Source organism: Heptranchias perlo, chromosome 18 (genome assembly GCF_035084215.1).
Source record: "Heptranchias perlo isolate sHepPer1 chromosome 18, sHepPer1.hap1, whole genome shotgun sequence".
In the NCBI taxonomy this organism is placed as follows: domain Eukaryota; kingdom Metazoa; phylum Chordata; class Chondrichthyes; order Hexanchiformes; family Hexanchidae; genus Heptranchias; species Heptranchias perlo.
Window position 1 is genome coordinate 50922226 of NC_090342.1, and position 17761 is coordinate 50939986.

At 42.9% G+C, this 17761-nt stretch overlaps 1 protein-coding gene across 1 annotated transcript in view; it reads left to right on the forward strand.

Moving 5' to 3' along the window:
* Positions 1–17761, forward strand: part of etfbkmt (electron transfer flavoprotein subunit beta lysine methyltransferase) — a 19181-nt gene continuing 1420 nt past the window's right edge. Inside the window, exons 1-2 of the mRNA XM_067999899.1 lie at positions 1–497; positions 5767–5897. Coding sequence (XP_067856000.1) covers positions 226–497; positions 5767–5897 — 403 coding nt within the window. The 5' untranslated portion in view covers positions 1–225. The remainder of the gene's footprint in view (positions 498–5766; positions 5898–17761) is intronic.

Below are 17761 nucleotides of genomic sequence, written 5' to 3' on the forward strand. Positions count from 1 at the left end.
AGTTCGAGGCAGAACCACTGAGTGCGACACGGGTAGGCAGTGGGGAGAACAAATGTAGTTGGACACAGAAGTTGTGTAGAGGTGGTTTCTTTCTGCTAACAGGGGGATACACCAGTGCCCGTTCTCAGATAAAGCAGGTTCAGGAGGATATTTGCATCTCGACACAGCCTGCAAAGTGGCTGCTTGTTTCAGGGTGGTGGGTGGGAAGAGCTCCCGGCTGCAGCGATGCTCCTTGCCCGGCTGGCCAGCCCCGCAGTGCTGAGCCGCGTCCCTTTCATTAACCTGTGCTTTTCCCAGCGGGTCAGCGGACCTTCTGCACTCGATTTGAGGACGTTCATCGCCTGCAACACGGAGCCGGTGAGCGACCACTTGACCCCGGAGATTAGCCTGCGGCTGCTCACTCCGCGCTGCCGCTTCTGGACCCAGAGAGCCGAACTGTGGCCGTTCAGCGACCCCTACTGGGCGATCTACTGGCCGGGAGGACAGGCACTGTCCAGGTACTGGGCTGTCCCTCCAGACTGCATGGGCTGTTTTTTGCATTGTATCTCATAACCTTACATTTATGTCTGTATAACGTCTGTGATTACACTTCCAAAAGAATTAATTAGCTGTGAAGCACTTTGGGACGTCCTGAGGATGCAAAAGGAGCGATATAAATGCAAATTCTTTCATATGTGATTCCAAAATTCTCATAAGATCCTGATCTTCAAGTTAAATATTTGGTACACGCAGTTCTTCGTCGAATAATTTTGCCAACTTTCACCCTTCCTCTCCTGAAGGTGGGGGTACAGTTCCTTGGGTGTTGGCCCCGAGGGTGAGTGTCGGTATGCTATTTAACTGTAGGGGTCGTCACAGCCGAGTCCAGTCCTGCCCTGACGTCCAAGGCACTTTCCAGAATGGACCACCAGCTAGTAGTCCAAAGTACCAACGATTTTCTCCTCTCAACACGACTGTTATTACCACCTCTATAACCTTATCCTGGCTGACATCAGGTGATTCAGCACAAATTAGGGATTAAACCCAAGGCCCTCCTCACTCCTATGATTTAATAACTACCTGGATAAACCTGTTGAGCCATTTGAGCACCCTAATTTTAGATTTTAAAGAACCAACACCATTCTGATACACATAAAGGCTGCCTCTATATGTAGGCTGCAGCCCAAAGTGAGCCCTCCCCAGAAAAAGAATATAGTTAACTTGCACACAGACTACACTCCCAATTCAAACTAATTTTGCTGCTTTAAGAAATGTGGCCCTCTACAGGTTAGTTGAGTAAAAGGTTGCAAATTGCATCAAAATTCATCATCACGTCACTTGCCCATTGCCTTCACGATAAAAATGAGGCTTATCTCCCACCCTAAACCAAAATAAAATGACCAACACAGTGCCCCATTAAAATGTGGACAATTAAAAAGTACTAATAATGAAACATCTGATGCTGACTTTCAGCTACAGAACAATTTGCAGCTGTTATTTGCATCTTGCCATTTCTCCGTGCCACGGTTTCTGCACTGTAAATACAATCGTCCGAATGGTAGCAAAGGTGCAAATATTTACTTGGAAAAGTGTAGTTGACATCACGTGGGGTGGAGAGGTGCTATGAAAATGGGAACATGTTCAGGTCTATTTGCTTAACACAAGAAGCTGTTTATTGATGGTATCTGCACAATTTATTCTTTCATAAATGTATGGAAAGACTAAAGCTGACAGCGTCACAGCTGTAAGTTGCAGTCCTGAGGTGAACTTCTCCCCTTCTGCCGTGGGACTGAGTTTGTCAATGCTGGAGGGCACATTTATAAGCAGCAGAAACAAGTTCAACAATTAGGCCCTGAACATTGAAATTAGTATTTAATTTATTATAGTCCTGACTTAGACCATAAAGAGACATGAGCAGGAGTGGGCCATTCGGCCCCTCGAGCCTGCTCCGCCATTTACTGAGATCATGGCTGATCTGATTTTAACCTCAACTCCACTTTCCCACCCTTTCCCCATATCCTTTGACTCCCTTGCTGATCAAAAATTTGTCTAACTCAGCCTTGAATGTATTTAATGACTCAGCCTCCACAGCTCCTTGGGGTAAAGAATTCCAAAGATTCACGACCCTCTGGGAGAAGAAATTCCTCCTCATTTCCGTCTTAAACTGGCGACCCCTTATTCTGAGACTATGCCCCCTGGTTTTAGATTCCCCCATGAGGGGTAACATCCTCTCAGAATCTACGCTATCGAGTCCCCTCAGAATCTTGTATGTTTCAATAAGATCTCCTCTCATTCTTCTAAACTCCAATGAGTATAGACCCAACCTGTTCAATCTTTCTTCATAAGACAACCCTTCCATACCCAGAATCAACCTAGTGAACCTTCTCTGAACTGCCTCCAATCCAAGTATGTCCTTCCTTAAATAAGGGCACCAGAACTGTACACAGTACTCCAGGTGTGGTCTCACCAGCACCCTGTAGAGTTGTAGCATGACTTCCCTGCTTTTATACTCCATCCCCCTAGAAATAAAAGCCAATATTCCGTTTGCCTTCCGGATTGCTTGCTGCACCTGTATGTTGACTTTTTGTGTTTCATATACGAGGACACCCAGATCCCTCTGTACCGCAGCATTTTGTAGTATTTCTCCATTCAAATAATATTTTGCTTTTTTATTTTTCCTCCCAAAGTGGATGACTTCACATTTTCCCACATTATATTCCATCTGCCAAATTTTTGCCCATTCACTTAACCTGTCAATATCCCTTTGCAGACACTTTGTGTCCTCATCGCAACTTGCTTTTCCACCTATCTTCGTATCATCAGCAAATTTGGCCACAAGACACTCTGTTCCTTCATCCAAGTCATTGAAATATATTGTAAATAGTTGAGGCCCCAGCACTGAGCCCTGCGGCACCCCACTAGTTACAGATTGCCATTTTGAAAATTACCCTTTTATCCTGACTCTTTGTTTTCTGTTAGTTAGCCAATCCTCTATCCATGCCAGTATATTACCCCCAACACCATGAGCTCTTCTCTTGTGCAGTAATCTTTTATGTGGCACCTTATCGAATGCCTTTTGGAAATCCAAATATACTGCATCCATTGGTTCCCCTTTATCCATCCTGCCCGTTACTTCCTCAGAGAACTCTAATAAATTTGTCAGATACGATTTCCCCTTCATAAAACCATGTTGACTCTCCTTGATTGTATTATGAGTCTCCAAATGTCCTGCTACTACTTCCTTCATAATGGATTCTAGCATTTTCCCAATGACAGATGTTAGGCTAACTGGTCTATAGTTACCTGCTTTCTGTCTCACTCCCTTCTTGAATAGGGGGTGTTACGTTTGCGGTTTTCCAATCCGTTGGGACCTTTCCAGAATCTAGTGAATTCTGGAAGATTACAACCAATGCATCCACTATCTCCGTAGCCACTTCCTTTAAGACCCTCGGATGCAAGCCATCAGGTCCAGGGGACTTGTCAGCCTTTAGACCCATTAGTTTACCTAGTACTTTTTCTCTAGTGATAGTGATTGTTTTTAGTTCCTCCCTCCCTCCCCTTTGCCCCTTGATTTTCTACTATTATTGGTATATTATTAGTGTCTTCTATTGTGACGACTTATTGCTGTTGTCACTTGGCTTACTGTGATTGACGTATTCATACCAATAGGTAAAGTCACACTTAAGCCAACATCCTGTAAAGTTGCAAAAGACTTCTTTAATGGCACCTCCCAATCCCCCGACCTCCACCACCTAAGAGGACAATAGCAGCAGGTGTGTGGGAACACCATCACCTCCAAGTCACACACTATCCTGACTTGGACATAGATCACTGTTCCTTCATCGTCGCTGGGTCAAAATCCTGCAGCTCCCTCCCTGACACAACTGTGGGAGCGGCGTCACCACACGGACTGCAGCAATTCAAGGAGAAGGCCCACCACTACCTTCTCAAAGGCAACTAGGGATGGGCAATAAATACTGGCCTTGTCAGTGACGCCCACATCCCCAGAATTTTTTTTAAAATGCACTTCTTAATTCATCACCTCATATTCCTATTCCTGCATTATCCAGTGACAGACCTGTAACCACCAGTGTTTCATCCTGTTGTTATACAGTTCAAAATGCTCTTTCCAGAGGCATTCTGAGACTGGAAAGACAGATCTATGATTTTAGCACACTATGATTTTCACAGCTCAATATGTATATATAAATATATCTTAGATCTTGCATACAGTGTGTAAGTGTCGCACTTCCTGTAGCATTATCGCCATCACACTTAGTTGATAATACCCTTAATATTGGAAAACAGCATATCTGAGCAATATCACAGGGGATAAATTTCAGATATAAAATATTCATAGACTTCAACTTAACAGGTCGGTAGCAGTAGAATTGATGTTTTGGGCATTAGATTGAAAAATAAACATGCTTGAAGCACACTGCTGCTTGAGAACAAAATTGTTTTATTTGATCACTTAGTGTTTAGTAGCTTTAATACCTCTCACCCTGTTTTCAAAATTTACCTCTTCGAACGTGCCTTTGTTGCCTCCTTGAAGCCCCCTCACTTCCTGCTCAGTGTCCACCACCCTTCATAAAGCTTTGTTAGTCTGAGGTTTTTTATGTTAAGGGCACTTTATAAAATGTAAGTTGTTAAATTGTAGTGAAGAAAGGAAGGAAGACTTATATAATGCTGTTCATGACCTCAGGACGTCCCAAACAGGGTGGATAGAGAGAAACTATTTCCGCTGGTTGGGGATTCTAGGACTAGGGGGCACAGTCCACAAATTAGAGTCAGATCTTTCAGGAGCGAGATTAGAAAACATTTCTACACATAAAGGGTGGTAGAAGTTTGGAACTCTCTTCCACAAACAGCAATTGATGCTAACTCAATTGCTAATTTTAAATCTGAGAAGGATAGCTTTTTGGCAACCAAAGGTATTAAGGGATATGGGCCAAAGACAGGTATATGGAGTTAGATCACAGATCAGCCATGATCTTATCAAATGGTGGAGCAGGCTTGAGGGGCTGAATGGCCTGCTCCTGTTCCTATGTTCCTAAATGCAGCAGCCAATTTGCGCACAGCAAGGTCCCACAAACAGCAATGTGATGATGACCAGATAATCTGTTCTAAGTGTTGGTTGAGGGATAAACGTTGGCCAGGACATCAGTGCGAACTCCCGTGCTCTTCTTCCGGTAGTGCCGTGGAATCATTTACGGCCACCTGAGAGGGCAGACGGGGCCTCGGTTTAACATCTCATCCAAAAGACAGCACCTCCAACAGTGCAGCACTCCCTCAGTACTGCACTAGTGTGTCAGCCTAGATTATGTGCTCAAGTCTGTGGAGTAGGGCTTGAACCCACGACCTTCTGACTCAGGCGAGAGTGCAACCAACTGAGCCACAGCTTTTACAAAGTGGTCACAACACATAAACACTTCATCAGTGTTCAGTGCACTTTAGGCTTCAGTGATCCTGGATTATAGAGAAGAAAATAGGAGCTCCTGCTCCTGCTCCGGCTCCTGACTGTTGTCCAGTGACCCAATGGAGTGTGTTGACATCGAACAAGGAGAGGATCAGGCTCGGTTGAATGGCCTATCGATGCTCATAGGTGTTAAGAATAGATAGCAGGGATAGATCCCAGTGGGCAGCTATGAAAAACGTACCCCAGGAAACAATACACCATCAGAAGTGGAGAGGAGGGAATGGGAGAAAATTGTCTTGCGATGGTATAGTGATGTAGAGATACTAGGAGCCCAAGTGTCCTTACTCGCTTGTTCTAAACATTGTTCCTAGATACCTTTTGGATAATCCAGAAGTCGCAAAGGCAAAGAAGGTGTTGGACCTGGGAAGTGGCTGTGGTGCCTCTGCCATTGCAGCTTTTATGAGCGGAGCAACACATGTTCTTGCCAATGACATTGACCCAAGTAAGCAAAAGTAAACTGGAAACACTGACATGCAATTGTGTCTGTAGTCATAAGAGAATCAGAAGTACAGTATATAGAAAGTCTTGAGTTCAATTTCTGACGCTAGGTCAATTGAAATTTTCAAGACTGAGATTGATTGATTTTTGTTGGGTAAGGGTATCAAGGGATATGGAGCAAAGGTGGGCAAATTCAATTGAGGTACAGATCAGCTGTGAACTAATTGAAAGGCGGAACAGGCTCGAGGGGATGAACTCCTGTTCCTAAGTCTTGTTAGGTATGGGCTCACGGATGCCAGCTGTTCTCTGCTACATTGTCCTTGTGTCAAATCTTTACCTGTGCGCCTAATCAGTGAGTGTTGGCAGATTATTTCACTTTGAAGGACATCACCATCGAGCCTGATCCTACCTAGAATTTATATTATATTACACATAGCAGGAGTCAGTGGTCTAGTAATAAGGACCAAGAATCTTGGATGATTTTTTTTTATTCCTCTTCCTAACTCAGGAATGATGTGGATTATTGCAGCACCTGAACTGCTATCCCATCTGAGATCAGCTAACTTAGGTAGGATCGGAAATCAAACCCAAGTCCTTCTAGTGTGTATGGCTAAGTGCCACAAAAAGGGTGAATTTAATCAGTGTTGAAGGCTTTCAAAAATACAGCACAAAACAAACTCATAGACCGTACTCACTCTTTTGGCATTGTGAAACAAAGTAAATGTGAGCCGAACTCTGTGGGCAGTCGATAGAAATAGAACAATTTCAAATTAATAGCAACACAGGAACAAATTCATGAAAGCACAGTGGGAGTCCTTCTTTCATAAGGCATGAGGCAGACAGTTATGTGAGTATGAGGCCATTTGAAGAAGCATAGGAATTTCAAACAGAAAAAAATGACAATCGCATAGTTGGCAGGAATCCAGGAACAATTTTCAAATAATTTAGATTCTTAACCAAGAAACAAAATGGGTCTATCTGCTGTTTCATCCACTGAGCGACTACAGGGTTCCTGCAATGCTTGGTACGGTATTAGTTTTGTGTTTTTGAAGTGACTGGACCAGAGATGTAGGAAAGATAAGGAACTTTAATGCTGTCCACAGTGTTTGCCACAGCATTCAGATGCCAACCCTTTTATCCTGCTCTCTCATAAATAGTCAATAGTTCCACTGTCAAATTACATTAATTTATATAACACTCAAAGGAATTGTACGAGAGGTTTGCTTGCAAGCAGTGTGGTAGGTAGCTTTGGGGGGGGGGGGGGGGGGGAAAGAGAAAATGTATGTTCCTGCCTATGAAGGCATACACCCTCTTTTCCCATGCCATCCTACTTTGCAGGTCCACCTCATACCAGGTCTTACAGCTGAAGTAGTAGGTTTAATAGTCCGATTCTTGGTTACCACCCGAATATTACCCAAGTTCAGCTTTGATGCTTTCCCAGCCTCTGCTCACATAACCTGGGTTTACACATGAAGAATGGCCATTTGGGTGAGGTACTGGAGGTGGCAACAACCCTTTGGTATCTCACCCAACCAGCCATTCTTCACTTGTGAGTCTTGGTGGTGAGTATCAGCAGGCTATTCCACTAGGATGTGGGAGGGTATCAGACATGTCCAATCCCATTCTTTCTGATGTCCAGACACATACCTGTGCCAGCTGGATAGTTAGCAGAAGCAGGAACTTTGGCCAGTTTTATCCTTCCTAACTGAGGCCGGTATTGGTTCCTTGACTGAGAGTGGGGATTGGGGGGCATCAAAGCTGAACTCGGAGTGGTATCTAGGAATCAAGCCATCAACCCTACTTTCAGCTGCAGGGCCTGGTATGAGGTAGGACCTTCTTGGTCTCCATGGATCAGCCACTCATGTCTAAGCCATCAGGAGACTTAAGCTTTTAACTGAATTTCAAAGTATTCCTTTTTTAAAACTGTTTATACAAGTTTAGAAATAAAACAGTAACAAATACAGGTGACAAACATTCAATCATTACAAAAAAAATACTTCCAAATCAAGATAACCCTGGGATCAATTTGGACCACTTGGGAAGAATAAGGAATATTCAGAGCATAGTAAGTGTTGGAAATGTTGTAGACAACTTAAGGAAGCAGTCGAAAAATGATGAAGTAGAGCAGCTGCCGTTATCGCAAGGGAAAGTCAACTGTGGGGGAGAGAGCACGCAGCAAATTGTGAACCACAATGAATAGTAAATACACTGAGGGGACAGAACAAACAGGGCTCACCCACACCTTTGTGAAGAAGCAACCAAAGGGAATCATATCTACATCAAATTAGGATGAACCCCAGTGGTGCAGCGAAGGGTACCACATCCACGTTAACTTTGTCAAGTTGAGGTTGGAGACAATACATGATTCCAAGTGGTCTATCTTACAGAATGACTCAACTTTGGTGGAGCACAGAGCTGTACCATCTGATACCAAAGGCTGGGACACAGCAAAATCAGGTGCCTTATTTTGGTATCCACAGGGATTTCCCAGAGAATGATGAGCAACATTTTAGGATTACGATTAAACTCCAAAAAGAAAAAACGCACTTCCAAATCTCCTTTAGGAATTGAGGCTCTCCAATAAGGGAGATCTAACAGCACCACCTATTTCCAGTAAGTTCCAGCACACAAAAACGTTGGAGCATTTTCTGATGACCCTATTGAACAAATTGGGCAGGAGCTGACTGCAAACACTAAAGACTCAGGGTTAAAAAAAAGTCAATCCCAAAGCAAGACGTAAGGTCCAAGCAGGTTTGATTATGTTTTCACCATGGATCCACTAGGACAAGGTCCTCACATCACTGCTTCAAAACAGCAGCCATCCACAGTGTGGGCGAACCACTGCCTTGGAAGGTTGTTTACTCTAGGACTGAGGATAAGAGTTGGAATCCTCATCCACAATGTGCTTGGGCAAAGATAGAGTCAAAAGGAAAAACAAGTCCAAAACAAAAAAGGAGCATCAGTTTTAGGGGCGTACACATTAAGAAGGGTTAATAACCATTAACCAGTACCTTGTTCATACCCTGAACAACTCTTTTAGTTCCACTCACTTCCTCCAGGGAACTCAAGTGGGTCCAAGGCATGCCTTTCTTTAGCAGGATACATGAAACGCTTTGTTCCAATACTACTCTGGCCTCCTCTCTGAGCACTTCCTCCATTACAATGATGACTGTATTGGTGCCTCTTCCTGCTCTTGCTTTGACCTTGATCCCTTCAATTTCCACCCATCCCTCACCCTTTGGTGGTCCGTCTTGGACTCTTCCCTTCCCTCATGGAATTGTCTGTCTCTCCCTTTCTGCAACGTGCTTTGCACTGACACAATCCCAAAGACCCCCACAAATATCTGGATTATGCTTCTTCCATCCTGCTTCCTCGAAAGACTCCATTCCTTTCTTCCAGTTTCTCTATTATACCGACTCTGATGACTCCAATTTTCGCACCAGTTTCTGAATTGCCCTTTTTCTTCAGCTGAGATTTTTGTTCAACTGTGGTTGACAGGGCCTTGCCTGTATCTACCCTATTTTCTATGCATCTGTTGTCACTCCCACTCTCTTTTCTCACATGGACAGGGTCACCCTTCCATCCCACTAGTCTCTGCATTCACCAGTTCATCTTCCACCATTTTCGCCAACTACAGCATAATCACACTACCAACTATGTCTTCCCCTCCCCTTCCCACATTCCAGAGGGACCATGTCCTCCAGGATATCCTTGTTTGAAAGATCATGAGAGATACAGATAAGGAAGACTATTCAACCCATCTTATTTTCATCCATCCATAAAGTCCCTTGAGTTGCCCCATGGTATCCATTGCTTCTTAAATGATTCCAGGGTTTTCTCTTCCACTATTGTGCCCAGAAGTTCACTGTGTGTGTTAGTCATTTTTGTTCTTCTGCCACCTCGATTTCTGGCTGCCCTTCCCCATACAACTGTAGCAGATGCTACACCTGTTGATTTACATCTTCCCAAACCATTGTCCAGGGCCCCAAACGCTCCTCCTGCAAGACACAGGAATTTAGTGCACCTCCTCCAGTCTATTATATTGTGCTCACTCTGCTCACTGTGCAGTTTCCTCCATATACCAAATGCAGATTGGGTGTGCGTTTTGCTGAACACCTCCAATCTATCCACAAGTATGATCCTGACCGCCCTGTGGCCACCATTATAAATCCATCTCCTATTCCTACTCTGGCCTTTGTGTGTTTGACTTCCTACAAGGTTTCAATCAAGCTCAACGCAACCTTCAGGAACAGTGTCTCGTCTTTTTTCCTGGGCACTCTGTAGCCCTCTGATTTGAACATTGACTTTAGCAACTTCAGACCTTAGCTATCTCTCCCTTTTCTTAGAAGTGGGGGTGTTGGAGATGCATGGCGGTCCTGTCAGCATCTGGAGGAGGGAAGAGAGACATTGTGACGTTTTGGGTGTTGAGTGTCGACCTTTTGTAAATTGTAAACAATTTTACAACACCAAGTTATAGTCCAGCAATTTAGACACAGAAAATTGCTGGACTATAACTTGGTGTTGTAAAATTGTTTACAATTGTCAACCCCAGTCCATCACCGGCATCTCCACATCATGACCTTTTGTAAGAACACAGTTTCCTTTGTGTGCGCTGATAGACCTGCTGTGCGTTTCCAGCATGTTCTCTTTTAATTTCAGATTTCTAGCAATGGATGTTATTTTCTCTTCATTTCCATTTTCTTGTCTGCTGCATGCACCTCCATACTGGAAGGTTTATTTTGTGTGTATCTTTCCTATGCCTTTTCATTGCCTTCCTTAACTACTTTTAATGCCTTTGCCTTGATGAGATGATCTTTGCCTATCACTCACTGTTTTCACCTCTTCCCAACTTTCCAATGCACTGAAACAAAACCTTGAGGAACAGCATCTCATCTTTCGATTAGGCACTGTACAACCTTCTGGACTCAACATTGATTTCAATAACTTCAGATCATAACCACTGCTCCCATTTTTTCACATTGCAGGTGCTGATAATGGTTCTGCTGTTGCCATTTACAGCTTCTTTGGACCGATCTTTTGTTTCTTTACTTGTCCCATTACCACCCCCTTTGCCTTGTACCATCGTCCCTTTTGCTATTTAATCACACCTGCCCTCCACCCTATGACAGACCGTCCCTTTTATTCTTCCCTTCCCCCACCCACTTTCCCTGGCTCTGTACTTGCTTAAAAACTGTTAAATCTTTACTTCTTCCAGTACTGACGAAAGGTCATCGAACTAAAACGTTAACTCTGTGACTCTCCACAGGTGCTGCCTGACGTACCGAGTATTTCCAGCATTTTCTGTTTTTATTTTCATTACAATTGTTGACTGGCTATTTAGCCTATTAGTTCCCTCTGTGACAGAAATCAGCACCCTTGACTCTTGTTCGCTCTCACCTCCCCCGGCTTTTGTTTTGGTTAATCCTATTAAATGGTCCAGTTTCCATTTTCACAAAGGGTCTTAACCCTAAGCATTACCTGTGATTTTTCCCTCTGCAGATGCTGTTTGACCGGTTGTGTACTTCGTGCATTTTCTATTTTTATTTTGGATTTCCATTTTTTTTCTTCACATTAAGATGGGTAATGAGCACATGGGTCAGACAGGCAGAGGGGCAAGACATCCCTTTGGGATAGAAAATTCAAGATTTACATACCTCTGAGTGAAGAAATTCCTCCTCATTCCAGTTTTGTATGGCCCCCGACCCCTTATCCTGAGACTAAGCCCCCTAGTTCTAGGCTCTCCAGCCAAGGGGAAAACAACCTCTCAGCATTTACCCTGTCAAGCCCCCTCAAGACCTGGCTGTGTACGCAGTGCTATAAAGGAAATCTGCCATCGACTTCCATTAGAAATTATTTGGGTGCACAAAAAACTGCACTAATTTGCAGGTAACAGCTCCATAGGGTGGCTGTATGTATAGTTGCACTGTAATCAATGACTAATTCATTATTCAAGTGCTGTCTCTTGTTCATCCACAATTCGGCTTGCTCTTTCGATGCATTCTAACACACAAAATGCCAAATTGAACAATTTAAATTTTCTCAAAGTACTTCATTGAGAAACATCACAACAGAGCCAATGTTCCTTGAGAACAGACATGGCCAACACCTCAGAAGCAGTTGTCACTAATAAGGAGACGACTATATTTTATTTCAAACCGTTTTGAAATAGCTGAAGTGAAAATGGAAGCTGTCTTTTCTTACCAAAGCACAGAAGTAAAGGCCAGAGACAAGTTTTCTACAAAAGCAGACCAGGGTGATTGATCAGGAAATGCAAGGGCTCTGATCAAGGTGCGGATTTAATTTGTACATGGTCAAGACATTTACAGTCACTCAGGAACCAGAAGGTGTGAGCACCCTCTGCTCATCAGCATTCTACACTATAATTCCTATCACTGTCTCTTTAATAATGGATGACTGACTTCTCTGATTTAACAGCCTTTGGACTGATTAAGTACTGGAAAATTTGCTCATAAACCCTGGATAATCTAATCTCTGATGGGCTGAGATTTACAATGTCCACATATAACTTTGCATATGGGATGTCCATAAGGTGACCAACCTAACTGATTATCCAGAAGTCCATAACAGCCAGGTTCTAAAAAAGGTCCTTTAATCCCTTCTGGACTGATTCCAATTTTCTTGTTTTTACATAATGGGCTGATTTGTTATTTTGTATCATTTAGCTTCTGTGAATTAACCAAGTTGTAAATAAATCTGACTAATAATTTTAGCCTGTACCCATTGGTCTGGTGGCTTGGTTTTTTCTGCCTTTTGGGAGAGACAGGCGAGACATTCCACATGATCCGCAATGAACCACAAACTGCAGTTTAGGAGTAATGGGCATGCAAACTAATACATGGCACATGTATGGGCGTAGGTTGCAGATCAAAGGAGTCTCTCGTTATGGAAACTAACTTTTCACTGAGGAAAAGCCCAAACCATAACACCAGTAAATAGCTTTAATTGATCAAAGTGATTGCGTGCAGCTGGTTCCATGCAGACTGTCAAGTAACTGTTAAACGCCAGCATTCATCAGAGTGATTATGCACACAGTCAGGTCACGGGCGACATTTGCCAATTGGCCCTCCACAATAAAGAGACTGAACCAATGGAAATCTGTCGTTTAGTGTTCATCTCAGCAGCAGAGGTTAAGTTGACCATGCACAAAAACAATAGTTTAGCCTGGCAATGAATAAAAATGCCACACCTCCCCCAGGCATAGGAACTAATGAGACGCAGATTAAACAGATCTAACTGTATAAAACTTTAACACATTACAAAACGTAACACAAATAAATGGGCACCCTGCTTTACAGCAATTAAACAAAATCAGCAATTTGTAACAACAGGATAGAAATACAACTATCCTAATTATGGCAGAACAAGTTCATCTTCTTAACGATAAACACGTCAGCATGTCAGGAGAACAGAGGGAACAATTAATTTATGACCAAGCAATCTAGAAAAGCAGTTAAGCAGCTAATGAGCCCAGTGAGCAAGCTTAAAAAAAGTGCCAATAAATAATTCGACCTTAAGGAGTGACCAGAGTTTGATCACAAGAGTCAGCGAAGGAGGATTGAGAGAGTGAGTCATTGGACCTGGAGCAATCCATGTTGCCACATTTTGAGAAGACGGCAAAAACTGAGCGCACTATATAGCCTAGCCCAAAGAAAGAAACAAAGGTCTTGCATTTATATAGCGCCTTTCACGATCTTAGGAGGACCCAAAGCCCTTTACAAACAATGAAGTACTTTTGAAGTGTAGACACTTGTAATGTAGGAAACGCGACAGCCAAATTGCGCACAGCAGGATCCCACAAACAGTAATGAAATAAATGATCAGATGATCTGTTTTAGTGATGTTGGTTGAAGGATTAATGTTGGCCAGGACATCAGGGAAAACTCCCCAGCTCTTCTTTGAAAAGTCCATGGAATCTTTTATGTCTCATCCAAAATTGGCACCTTCAACAGTGCAACACTCCCTCAGTACTGCACTGAAGTGCCAGCCTGGATTATTTGCTCACCTATGATTCAGAGGAAAGAGTGCTACCACTGAGCTATGACATGAACCATCTTCAAAGGCACAATGCCAACAATCCCTGGTCAAGCATAAGTGATGAAAGCACCTTTACCTCAGACATGCCCTCAAGTAGCTGTGGCAGAGTTTCTGAACTTGAATACCTAGGTGATAATGGGTCTGTACAATCCACCTTCAGTGCAGGCAAACCTTCCTCTGACCATTCCTCCAGAACTCCTCCTTGTCCTCCAGCTCCCTGAAGGCAAGAGGGATTCCAACAGGAAAGCCCATCCTAATGGCGGAGGCTGATACCGATCACAGAGAAACACCTTTGAAGAAGGGAAAAAGAAGTAAAATGCATAAAAAGCAATGATCTTAAATAAATGACAAAAGCAAACCAAAAAAGGCAAAAAAAAAAATCAAGCCATACACCTTTAAGATGACCAGAAAATCATTTCTCTTGGTTTATACAGGCACACAGGTGAAGGGAGTACCTTCACCAGACTGCAGTGGTTCAAGGCGGCTCACCACCATCTTCTCAAGGGCAACTAGGGATGGGTAATAAATGCCGGCCATATCAGCGATGCCCACATCCCAAGAATCAATAAAAAAAGTGATGACATCATGCTAGTGCTGCCAACTAACAGAAAATGAGAGGCAGGAAAGTCCAACCTTTGTTTGCATGAATTTTCTGTTAACAGAGGCTCAACGCTTGAACAGTTCGAGCCTCCTGCTTCCCAGCTTTGCTTTATAGCACATTTTAAGCGGTCGGCCCTTGGTGTGCAATTGTCCGCCACCTAGTGTGCGGGAGCAGAAAATCTTCCCTTTGATCAGTTTTATCATGGTTCATACCGTGCGAACAAAAGCCCTCATTATCTACTTAGTTAACAGATCAATCACTCTGGGCTGTCTTCCCGTAGACAGCCTAACTTCCGTATTGAATAGCTTGGTCTTGAAAACCAATAGCTTGCCATCAATGAGGGATAGCAACCATACCTATATTGAACATTTCCATCACCTGGTTCAATTGCTGTCACAAATCGATTTGTAAGTCGTCACCTCTCTGATGGTAATAGTTATCTCCAGTTATTTGTATAATTGCTCTATCCCCTGAAGGGAAGGGGTTAAAACCCCTTGAACAAAAACCTTTAAAGACATTTGGACATTACATTTGAACGAAAGGGTTAATTTGCCCCCTTTGGACAGTATAAATTTAAAACTGTAAAAGCAGCGTTGTACAGACACTTCGATAAGCTTCGGTTTTCAATAACGACTAATAAGAACGAAAGCAACAATATATAGAAGTGTCGAGAAGGTTCTGGAAGCTTTGAGAAGGTTCGAACAGGTCTTTGTTTCTCAAAGCAATTAATTTTGGAAAAACAATGCGGAGATAACAAGAAATCCTTGAGAAAGATAACTGTACCTGGATTCACACGGACTAGACGATACAGCTGGTGAAGAGACTGTACGTGGATTCACACGGACTAGACGATACAGCTGGTGAAGAGACTGTACCTGGATTCACACGGACTAGACGATACAGCTGGTGAAGAGACTGTACGTGGATTCACACGGACTAGACGATACAGCTGGTGAAGAGACTGTACCTGGATTCACACGGACTAGACGATACAGCTGGTGAAGAGACTGTACCTGGATTCACACGGACTAGACGATACAGCTGGTGAAGAGACTGTACCTGGATTCACACGGACAAGACGATACAGCTGGTGAAGAGACTGTACCTGGATTCACATGGATGAGACGATACAGCTGGTGAAGAGACTGTACCTGGATTCACACGGACAAGACGATACAGCTGGTGAAGAGACTGTACCTGGATTCACACGGACTAGACGATACAGCTGGTGAAGAGACTGTACCTGGATTCACACGGACAAGACGATACAGCTGGTGAAGAGACTGTACCTGGATTCACACGGACAAGACGATACAGCTGGTGAAGAGACTGTACCTGGATTCACATGGACAAGAAGCCAAAGCAGGGTTCACATGGTTTCTGACTGGTCCAGCCAACCATCCATCATTAATGCAATGGTGGGTAAGTGGCTAAAATGGGATTTTTCGTAACGTTGCTCACACCCCAACTGCCAAGAATCATATAAAGATAGGACATCGTAACAACTTCAACATCAACAGTTGGATAGCAACTTCAACAACAAAAAGAAACTTCAACAACAATAAAGCAAAAAACCTCAAGACATCAGAAGCTGATCTCTTCTGAACTCCCTTGATGCTGAAACGCTTTGTTTTTAAGGTTGTGTGTATTGCTTGCTTTGCATCATGCTTGTGTGAACTTTTAAATCATTAGATACCGCATAAGTGTATAACTGGTAAAGTTGTATGTATTGCTTGCTTGTTTGCTTTGCTTGTTGCATGTTTGTATGAATCATTAAATAATCACTGTTGATCAACGAAACTACCGTGTAAGGGTGACTTTCTTTGATTGCTGTTGTCCAGGTCCACGAAGCACTGGGAAAGTAGCTATTTCCCTACACCCCCCCAACAAAGCCAAAAGAAAACAGTTTGAGAGTTTAGTTTCAAATTCACAATAAATTGGCTTATCTAAAATTCATATGGAAAAAAATGTAAGAGATTTGATGATTTGAAAATGAGAGTTCTGCTTCCACAGGATTACAACAGGCGCACAACCATACCTCAGACAGCTAGCATAAGTTCCTCTAGTGCTTCTTTGGTGCGTTTCTTGTTTCCCTTTTTTTGTTTTTCTCTCAACTATGTTCCCTCTCTTTCGCTCACTTCTCAGTTTTGTCCTCAACCTATTTTTCTCTTCTCGCTATATTTTATTTACTCATCCTTCTTTTTACTTCCTGCTTCTCTATTTTTCCATCTTCCGTGCCCCTATCTCTTTCAGCAATCAAGCTGGGGAGGGACTCTCTGGATGCGGCAAGAGTGAGTGGTTCAGAGAACCGAGATGGAGGCCTTTTATTTATTTTCACAGCATTTTCTTAATATCAGGCTGATCAGTGGAGCCTCATTGAACAGCAATCACTTGGTCCCTTCCGCAGAAGACATTGGCTCATTGACAGTCCCAGGCTGTCAGAAAGATAGGAAGAAGAAAACAATTTCAGATGAAATATCAGCACAATATCAAGTAGCTGATTCCATAACCAAAGCCGGCTTTTGAAGGGCAAATGGATAGACTTACTGCTGATTTTAATTGATAGTGGAGTGATATCACCATTCGGCTGCACACCACGTAGCATCTGATCATTCATGCTCCCTTTTTCTTTTAAAATCAGATGACCAAGCATTGGAATTACTCTTGGCATTTTACAAGCAGAGCCATATACTGAATTGCAAAAAGGAGGTGGATTAAAATATCCTATTTAGAGCAGGTGGTGCCCAGTTATTTTAGTTTCACCGTTATTTATGTAATTTCCTCCCCCTCAGCCATTCTTTAGAGGATTCTATTTTGCTATTTATCTGAAAATATTTTGGGATTTCTTTTTTTTAAAAAAAATGCCAACATTTTTATTATCGAGAAATTTAGGCAAAGGACCCATACTGCAGGCCATCATGAAGCATTTTTTCCACACGAAGGGTAATGAAAATCTGGAACTCTCTTCCCCTAAAAGACTGTGGGTGCTGGGTCAATTGAATTTTTCAAGACGGAGATATATTTTTTTTATTGGGTAAGGGTATCAAGGGATATGGAGCAAAGGAGGTACAGATCAGACGTGATCTGATTGAATGATTAAATCAAGCTCGAAGGGCTGATTGGCCTACTCCATATGTTCCTGTAGCCAAGCTTGAATTGTAATGGGGAAGATTTAGATGATGCCAACCGTGGGTTTTAAAAGGCTGAAGATT